The following is a 10,545-nucleotide window of genomic DNA, read 5'->3' as shown; positions in this document are numbered from 1 at the left end:
ATGAGGAAGAACCGATTCGTATCCTATCACGTGAAGTGAAAGAGTTACGAAACAAGCGGGTTCCGCTAGTGAAAGTGTTATGGCTCAAACACGGGATAGAAGAAGCTACTTGGGAAACCGAGAACTCTATGAAAGAGCGATACCCAACCCTATTTACGGTAAGATTTTCGGGACGAAAATTTCTTAAGTGGGGAGAGTTGTGACACCCAAAATTGACCCTAGTCGGGAGGTGGTTTCGGGACCACAAAACCGAGGCATAAAAATAATTTATAATTTATTTTGATGCCTATAATATGTGTTAATTCATGTGTGACATTTTGATGTTTCGATTTAGAGTTATAAATGTGAATTTTATTAGAAAGGACCTAGTAGTAAACTTTGAAAGTATGATGGGGAAAGGTGTGATGACTAGTTGAACATGCATGCAAAAATAAGGGATTTGCATGTCAATTTCCCCCCCCAACATGAAGTGGCCGGCCATGGCAAGAGTGGATGGGCAAAACATGTCATGAACCATGTTTTGTTGGTGCATTAGGGTGAAATAATAAAATAAAGAGCATGGGCAAAGAAAGAAAAAAATGGTCTCATCCATGCTTCCCCCCTTGGCCGTGAGTTGAGAGAAAGGAAAAGAAAAAATTTGGTTCATCCATTCTCATTTTCTTTGGGCTGAAAATTCTAAGAAGGAAGGAAATTTTGCTCCATTTTTAGTTTAGAAGAGATCTAGAAGGAGATTTGGCTATACTTGCATCAAGATTAAGGTATGTTGAGGTTGTGTCATGAGATTCATGCTTGTTTTGGTTGCTAACTTGATGTGCATGTTAGCCATGGTTCAAATCCTTGCTATGCCATGAAAAATGGTATTTGGCCAAGGTTGATATTGTGTTAAAGCCATTGCATGCTAAATGTGAAGCTTGTTGATGATGCATGTAATGATGGATTGACTACTCTTGAAATTTCTTTTTAGTATTCTTGAGTAGGACATTGAATTCTTTGTTTAACCATGACCGAAGTTGAAAGAGTATGGTTGTGATGTATTCGGCCATGGTGCATTCATGAGCATGATTTATGCTTGTTACTTGATTGGTAAAATTTGTGTTTGGATGGGTATGAACCCCTTGAGATTGACCTTGCACCTATATGTGTATACATGTTTGCACATGATGTATTGGCATGACATATATACTATTTCAAGGTATATATTTGCTTGTGATGATGTTTCGGTTATGAAGTACATGAGAGATGTGTATTGAGCTACAATATGTAATGCGTTAGTTAGTAAAATGCATGCTATTTTTGTGTGGTATTAAGTGCATAATTGGCCTCAACATGGACATGCATATTCGGCCACATGAGGGGAAATTGGTGTGCATGCATTCGGTTAGAGGCAAGCATATTGATGCCTATTCTTGGCTTAGAAAATTCGCTAAGAGGAATATTAACTAATGTGTTGAGTTCGATTCGTGATTTCGTACATATGCGACTTTGATGCCTAATGAGCATATATATTGGCTAGGTATCTTGAATTCCTCTTCGATGCTCAAATGATAAAACCAATTTATTTGTTAAATTAAGCTCAAGAGCAAAGGGAGCTAAATCCGATAAGGGAAGGAAAAAGTCGTCGAATAGCCGTCGAAATCGTTCGACCACGTCCGAGGTAAGTTTTGAGTATCGAAACTTAGATTTTGATTCGATTGAATGAAGTAATAAGCAATCGAAATTGTGCCTTTGTATGTGGCCATTGAGCCGAAATGATATTTTGCTAAGTGAATTGTGCATAAAAGTTGTGTTATGAAATTGAAACAAAGATGTGTATGAATGTTTGAGTGATATCGGGCTAAGCCCAAGGCAATTGTGCGAGTTATGATATCGGGCTAAGCCCAAGGCAATTAGGCGAAGTTATGATATCCGGCTAAGCCCGAAGGCAATTATGCAAATTGTGATATCCGGTTAAGTCCCAAGGCCTTTGTGCGGGTTACCATAACCGGGCTATGTCCCAAGGCGTTTGAACGAGTAGCTATATCCGGATAAACTCAAGGTATGTGATTCGAGAACTTTGAACTTGCTGGAAAATTTTCAGTTAATGCACTTGTGAAATTCCCAACAACAAGGTATGTTTTGTGTGTGCTTCGCACACTATGAGTAAGTGCGTATGAATATTCGCTCTAATGATAAATGAGCTATCGGCATTAACTAGGCCGTTATTTGTGTATGAATATAAGAGTTGGGATTGTGAAGTAAGCATGTCTTTGAGAAATTGTGCATATGAATTATTTTTAGCTACTTGAATGCTATGCTTTGGTTGTGTGTATATTATGGCTCAAACTTACTAAGCATAAATTGCTTACTCCGTTTCTTTGTTTCTCTGTTTATAGATTTTGCTCGTTAGCGATCGGATTCGGGATCATAGAAGTTGAAGTCAACCACACTATCAAAGCCCTTTTTGGTACTCCTTTAGTTGAGTTTTGGATATGGCATGTATAGGACCACCCTAGGTTGTTTTTAAGTACTTTGTGATGTATATGTGTGCGGCCATGCAAAAATGGTTCGTAAAAGTGGAGTATGGAATTTGACCATATGTGGTTTGTAATTATATTTGGTTTCATGATGTGATTATGGTTTGGAATGAGAGTGTTGGTCACATGATCAGCCATTGGAATGGCTAAATATGATCATATGTGGACCTAAGTATGACTAGACTATAGCTGGTCCATGGGAACTACAATATAGGTAAAGCCTACCTTAAAAACAGAGGCTGCCAGCTGCAGTGACGTGGATGTGAAAAATCACCAAAATTTGTAGAAATGGTGTTAAATAGTGAATAAATTATGTGATCGAACCTTGACGAGTCTATTTTCATATGAAAGTAACGAAACGATGATATGAACAGTATACTGAGAGATATTAAAGTTCTCGTGAGACAGGGCCAGAACGGTTTCTGGGTCCCCTGTCGCAACTTTGAAAATTTACCATAAATTATCTAGAATGAATTAGAAGTCATGCCTTATATTTCCAGATTCCTTTTTCAGTCTAGTTTCATTAGAAACAAACGGAATCAGTATTGAAACCCTGTACAGAGAGATATTCAAGTTGTAACGCATGAAGGTCAGTGTAGTCGACCCCTGTAACATGGGTGACTTTAACTAATAAACTGTACCAATTGGCCTGACCAAAAATTCTAGAAAAAAATCCAGGGATGGATATATGAGTCTAAATTCAGGGAAAATTTACGGAATCAGTTTCCGAGTTCTGTAACTCGAGATATGCTTTTTAAGGAAACAGTGACGCAGTTTTCCAGCTTGCCTGGGAATGTCAAGTTGGTCGGTGCTATAAGTGGTTTTGGCTTGTTAACCCCTAGTGTCCGACACCGGCAACGGTCTCGGGTTCGGGGTGTTACATGGCTTATATTATTATTGGGTAGTAACCCTATTATATGTGCATGCACAAGCTTAAAAGTTTCATGTGATATGAGTATGTGACTTGATTTGGTGTGCAATGTCTTAGACAAGCATGTTATTCTACGCATGTGAAATAAGTTGGTATGTTATAAAGTTATGAGTTAGCCTTGAATATGAATGTTTGATGATTAAGTTGAAATCTTTTGGTATGATGGTAACCAAGGTATAAAAGTATAAGTGATATCAAAATAGACAAGGCCAAATGGGTGTGAATTGGTGTGTTTAACTTAGTATAAAATGAGAATGTAAAACACATGTATCATGACATGCAAATGCTATGTTTGTGGCCTAATTGAAGATGTATAATCATTAAATGGATGCCATGTTATATGTCCTTGATGTTGTATAAATGTGTGAGGGTTTATGGTTGACCAAGGCTTGGAAAATAGCCTAAGTGTTGGCCACACGGGTAGAGACACGACCGTGTGTTTCAGCCGTGTGAGGGACACGGCCTTAGCACACGGGCGTATGACTTGGTCATGTAACCCTATTTCGTTGCTGATGTCATAAACAGAGAGTTACACGGGTGTGTCCCAAGCCACACGGGCGTGTGTTATTACACAGCTTAACCCATATGGGCGTATGACTTTCTATACATAGAAAATTCCCTAAGTTTTATAAAATTTTTAGAAGTTCTCGGTTTAGTCCTGAACCACACCCGATGTATGTTTTGGGCCTCTTAGGCCCGTATAAGGGATGATATGCATGTGATTAGATGAATTTGATTTGGACCAAATTTTATGGTCCAGTTTTACATGTATGTGCATGTTTAAGTCCGGTAATGCCTCGTATCCTGTCCCGGCGTCAAACACGAATAAGGGATGTTACAGTTGGCATGTCATAGGGTCAGGTATAATGATTAGAAACCACCATTGTCAGGCAACTCGAGGTGGTAGAATGTACATATTCTAGTAGTCATTGTTGTCGAGCAACCCAGGATGACAGAGTAAAAATTCTGAAAGTCATCATTGCCAAGCAACCTAGGATGGCAGTATGTACATGTTCTAGTAGTCATTGTTTTCAGGTAACCTGGGATGACAGAATAATAGATCCATGTATCTGTCTTAAGTCTATGTCTTAAGTCCATGTTGGATTAATAGAGTTTATAAAACATGAATTGGTTATACGATAATTAAAATGAAATGAGACTAAATTTGGTATACTTTGTACATATGTGAAATCTTTAAACCATAGAATGTGAAAGATCATGCAAACTGGTTTATACAAGCTCAAAGGGCCAACATGGAAACAAAACGAATCAATAGATTTGACACAGAAATGAGATATTGATATAGTCAAATGTTATGAATTGAAATGGAAATGTATGCATTATTGAAGGTACAATGTTAACATGATATGTTTATTTAGATTTGCTAATTGTGATAATGTATGAATTTAAGCATATGACATGAATAGGTGGAAATGAAATGGTTATGACTAATTACATATTGACTTGTATTAGTCTATATTAATGCTAATGTTATTGACTTGAAACATGAAAGTACCACTGAGTTTTATCGCTCAGTGTATGATTTGTTTATTCTGTGTACAAATATTAGCAACTCTCAAAGACTCGAGAAGTGATCCAGCATCCAAACCGTGACACTCAACTTAGCAATGTTTGTAAGGTTCTTTTGTTTTCAATAAATGGCATGTACTTAGGTTTTTAGCCGATTTTGTATTGTAAATTATCATTTTGGAAGTTTTGGTAATTAATGTAAACTTAAATAAAGTATATGGTTTGTTTAGTATGCTTGGAATTGGTATATCTTTTGGAATAGATAAAATAATGCAATTATTCACTTGTTTTAGGTGTCCTGAATTGATTCCATATGGTTCTTGTGAAACAGCCAGTCATGTTTCAACGTCGAGTCCTTGATGTCACGACAAGAAATTGACAGTGAGTTGTATCACAACCTGGAACCCCCGAAGTTTCGACGTCAACCCGATATTTTGAAATCTTTACATTTTAGTCCTTATTCGATCTCGGGTTATCAAATGAGTTTTTGTAAGCTCATATAAAGCCTAGATATGATTGTACAACATGTCATGAATGCGTAATGATTTTAATAGCTTGTATGAATTGTTAAATTGAATTCTAATTGTTTGTAGTTGCACCGACAACAAATGTGGAATCTCGTAGCTTGGACCCGACGATCAAATTGAGTATGGGGTGTTACACTATTAGCGTAATATGTTATCAATCTAGTTATTACACAACTCGTAATACATGATGGAGGAATGCTAATTTAGATATATGGAAAAATTCATCTATCGCACCACTGTCACCTAAGTCCCCAATCATCGCACCGATAGCATATAGTGTTTAAATATAACCCTCCATCACACCAATAGCATATATAATATATATCAAATAGCCTCTATCACACCAAATGCACATAGTGCAATAATGAATTATATAAACATTAATCGTGTACTCTCTAATACATCGTACACTATAATAGCCAATACTATTAAGGTTTCCTTGACATGCCAATTATATCCAAATCTATTCTTGCTAGTTTACTAAGATATTTCAAATTATTAGTTGCATATATGTAAGTGTAACACAACTGCCAATTACATAGCTCAAGCATCATAATTCCTTGATTCCATTTGAGTTGCATATAATATAAATCGACTTAAATTACAACTAACCATTTCTTAAGTCTCAATATAATTTCATGCCTCATAGTTTTGAAAACTATTCCATTTTATGCAACAATTCATTTTATTAATTTATCAGTTCAATTTCATAAGTTCAGTATACACATTATAAACCATTCATCACTTTCACTAACAACATAATTACCTATGTTCAAGGCAGCATATTTACCATGTTAATTAAACTTACCATTTATGCTTACTTTTATAGACAATATTACTATTAGTTCTTGGATGCCAATATCATATTTCTTATAATTAACTTGGTTATAACATTTGTAGTCTTAAGCTCATATTTTTGACATGGTTAAACATACATATAAGAAAATTAGAATTTAGTGAGCACGTACCAATTAAGAACACCACAAGCTTTAATCTACTATCTTTTCCTTGCCTTTGCTAATGCCAACAACTTCTTTATCTTGTTCACCTTCAAAGAAACATATCCAAAGAATAATTCAATTTCAATTCTCTAATTGCTCAAACTAGCATATTTACCAAATTTTAACAATGACAATTTTACGTGCTTTGCAATTTTCCAACACTCCTAACCCCTCCTCCCCACGTGGCTAACTCTACTATTAACCAAACCTCAATTTCCTTTCACCAATACACTCACATAATCACACTTGATCACCATTTCTAACATATGGTATTACATTAGTAACAATTTATGCTTATTTAACAAATTTCCTTACCTCTCTTCCTTAATGCTTTAGCTAATAGAACTTAGTTTCACTATCATCAGTCTTTCACTTCTAATCACCTCGTTAAAGGTAAGGATACTAGGTGAACTTGGAAATGATGGTTATACTCAAATTTAAAGTAGAAAATCTTAGAATTGTGATGGGGAAGTCACGGTTTGGTGACTTGTTCTTCCTCTTTATTCTTTTTGTATTGGCCGATTATTTTTGGTAAAGTTCCCTCTCAAACTTTGCTGTCTTTTTTTTCCTCTATTTTTTCCAAAGTGTATCGAAATGTCTCAATATCCTTTTTCCCACTCATTCAACCGTATGATAGCATGCAAGAGCGGAAAATTCGTCTTCCCATCTCATTACCACCCAACAAGGTAAACCCCACTTAATGTTAAACCCCACTTAATGTTCTTACTTTCACACCTAGCAAACAAGGTGTATTTAAGCCTCTATTTACATTATGTTTGGATTAAAAGTAGTAAATGAAAAGAAAGGTAAAGGAAAAAAAAAGGTGGAAAGCAAAAATAAATAAATAAATATCTATTATTTTGTTTGTATTGTTAAAATTAGTAAAGAAAAAGAAAGTTAAATAATTTGAATTTAATTTTATTTGGATCAACTGGAGAAAAATATAATTATAATAATTTTCTACAATTATAACTCTTTAATAAAATTATTTATAAAAGAAATTACATCTTAAAATTTTGTTTTCATTTTCTTTTCTTAACTTTCCCCCAAATTGAGCTAATAAAAATTTTAACTTTTTAGACAAAATAATGATATTCAACTTTTTACTTTCTCTAGCCTAACTTACAAATTACATCCAAACAAAGATAGAAAAAAGTTTTGCCTTACTTCCCTTTCCTCTCCCAACCTCTAATCCAAGAGATAGGCTAAGTTAATAAAAATCATCACTAGTTAACCATACAGTTTAATTGCCATTCCTCAAGTCCAATAGTTTAATGGTAATTTTGCACTTTAAATCCCTAGAATATCTCACCTTTTATATCCTCACTTGACTTAATTAACTAGGACTAATTCTTCACCTAATCCTTCAATTGTTAAACCAATTTCAATAGAGTCCCTACCCGAAATTGCAATTTATAATTGATCACTTTTAATGTCGTAACCACATCAAAATTTTCAAGTTCGAAATCAAACTTGTTATTTTATATACGACTAATTTTGAAAAATAAGTTGGATAATGTATGGGACATAAATTTTTAAAATTGTTTTCTTTTTTCCGAAAAAAAGGAAAACCCTTAACAAATTAAAGTGTCATTCATTCAGTCAACTTCCCGATTTCCCGTGGGCCAAACAAAAATAGTTTTAAAAAAATAAATAAATTTAAGAATAAAAAATTAGGTTAGCTGCCCGAAATTACGGGTAAGAAACGGAAAACACAAAAAATCTTGAAGCCTCAACTCTGAGATGGCATCGACGACAGCCACCGCTCGAGCCGTCGTCTTCTCCCGCATCACCACCTTGTCCGCAAAACCTCTCACACCTTCTCTATCTCGTTTCTTCCGTAACCGTCACAACCGCGCATTTTCCGCCCTAACTGTCAGCTGCTTAAACAGTGGCGGAGTCTGCGACGATGACTACTTCGTATCAACGCAGAAATCGAATTTAGATCGTGGATTGCTAGTAATTGCTAATATGTTGAAGAACATCGAGCCTCTCGACAATTCCGTTGTTTCCAAGGGGGTTTCTGATTCCGCCAAGGAATCCATGAAGCGGACTATCTCCACTATGCTAGGGATTCTTCCATCTGATCACTTCTCCGTTTCGGTTTCCGTCTCCACCCCTCCTCTTCATCGCCTTCTATTCTCTTCTATCATCACTGGGTAACTTATTTTATTTTCGACCTCATAAAAACTGTAATATTTCATAATTTATTGCATTTTTTTTAAAAGAAAAACCTTTTTTTCTCTTTAGGTATACGTTGTGGAACGCGGAGTATAGGGTTTCACTGATGAGGAATCTGGAAAGAGCAGCGCCGGGCGAGGAGGTGGCGGGGGAGACAGAGGAAGTTATTAGGCAGCGGCAGGGAGAGGTGTTTGCGGAGAAAAGGGAGGAGAGAGCGAGTCAAAGTGATGGCTTTCAAGAATTCGAGAAGATTAGGCCTTGGGTTTCCGGGGAATTGTCGCCAGAGGCTTTGAAGTATATTGAAAAACTGCAAGCGGAGTTATCTGATGTGGTGGAGGTAAGGATTTTAGATTTTATATCAGTGAAATGAGGCTTGATATAATTATATGAAGTATTCTTAGGTAATGGTATCTTTGAGAAAATTAAATGTAGATTTTTTTTGCTTCTAAAAATACTATTGGGTATTTAGATTCTGGTTTCTTCATTGAGTAGTGATTGAATTCCTTCATCCGGACTGTATCTCTGATTTTTAGAGGGCTACAGCTACATTTATACCTAACAATTCATATGTTTGTCCCATTTCTTGTTTATGTTGTTGGTTACTTTTGCCTTGTGTTTGTATTTTGTTTGATATTGCCAAGTCTAGCCACAATCATGTTTTTACAATCGATTTTATACTGCCCTTTTCTTTCCTTGTTATGTGCTAATAAGAATGTTTATATTGATGACTGTTGTACCGGTTTTCCAAAGTTTACATTGGCTAGCAGTTATTTTAGGGTGATCACTGTCGTGCTTGTCAATAGTTTGGCATTTAAGTATACATACATGTCTGTTTGTAGATAATGTGCTTTCCGTATATTCCCTCTGTCTAAGCTAATTGTTTTATTTTGTTTCAGGAACTGAATGTGGAGAAGGAGAATGTGCAAATAGAATGTGAAAAGGAAAACAGGAATGATTTGTTGGAGTATTTAAGATCCTTGGATGCCGACATGGTAATGACCAAAATCATGTTTTTTATTAGATTATCTTGTTCTGAAAATGAATTATCTTAGTTTGATCCTACATGGAACCTAAAAATCTTCTCGTTACGTAAAATTTTTGTTGCCAGGTCACTGAGTTATCCCAACCATCATCAGTACAAGTCGAGGAAACAATCCACCAGCTTGTTCAAAACATATTGCAAAGGCCCTTCAAGAATGAGCTTAAGAGGAACTCAGGGATAGTGAACAAAGGAAATAATCATCAAGATGTTGCCGATGAAACTTCCGGCACTGTTGGCACTTCCCGGGATTACCTAGCGAAGCTGCTTTTCTGGTACATTTTTTTACAAGTTAATTAGTTCTTAAATTTTGGTGCATTAGGCTTTTCTTGCACTCAAGACGTTGCTGAATGCATTAGGCTTTTCTTGTTTTCTTTTTGCTTTCTCCATCTATATTTGCCTTTTGAACTGTAACATAGAGATCCATAAAACACTCCTCCTTTATAATATGTAATATTATTTGTTTATTCTTTCCATTTTTATCATTTTCTTTGTGTTTTCTCCAGCAATGTTTGCCTTACAAATTGTTTTATTCTGACAGGTGTATGCTATTAGGTCATCATTTGAGAGGCTTGGAGAACAGATTGCAACTAAGTTGTGTCGTCGGATTATTATAGAGTAAGGTTTGTGAAATTGTATAGTCTTTCTTTTTCTTGTCTTTCTTGTGTTATTTTTGGTTTATCAGATAATGTACATTCTTCTTCATGAAGCTATTAGTGAACTTATATTGTTCCAACTCTAATTTTTTAAGAATCCGTATATAACATATATTCATGTTATGAATATGAGAATATGATATTCAAAAAATTAGGGTTAGAGAAAA

At 35.4% G+C, this 10,545-nt stretch overlaps 1 protein-coding gene across 1 annotated transcript; it reads left to right on the top strand.

Annotated features, from left to right (window-relative positions):
• Positions 1-8,096: 8,096 nt before the first annotated feature.
• LOC108458109 (uncharacterized) lies at positions 8,097-10,545 on the top strand. The gene is made up of 5 exons (XM_017757373.2): positions 8,097-8,661; positions 8,753-9,020; positions 9,580-9,675; positions 9,792-9,997; positions 10,264-10,545. Exons 1-5 carry the CDS (start codon positions 8,246-8,248, stop codon positions 10,337-10,339), a joined length of 1,062 nt encoding a protein of 353 aa, XP_017612862.1. The 5' UTR covers positions 8,097-8,245; the 3' UTR covers positions 10,340-10,545.

The sequence above is a fragment of the Gossypium arboreum genome, chromosome 4, assembly GCF_025698485.1.
Source record: "Gossypium arboreum isolate Shixiya-1 chromosome 4, ASM2569848v2, whole genome shotgun sequence".
Classification (NCBI taxonomy): Eukaryota; Viridiplantae; Streptophyta; class Magnoliopsida; order Malvales; family Malvaceae; genus Gossypium; species Gossypium arboreum.
Note: the sequence above shows the minus strand (reverse complement) of the source record. Positions and strands in the feature narration are given on the sequence as shown.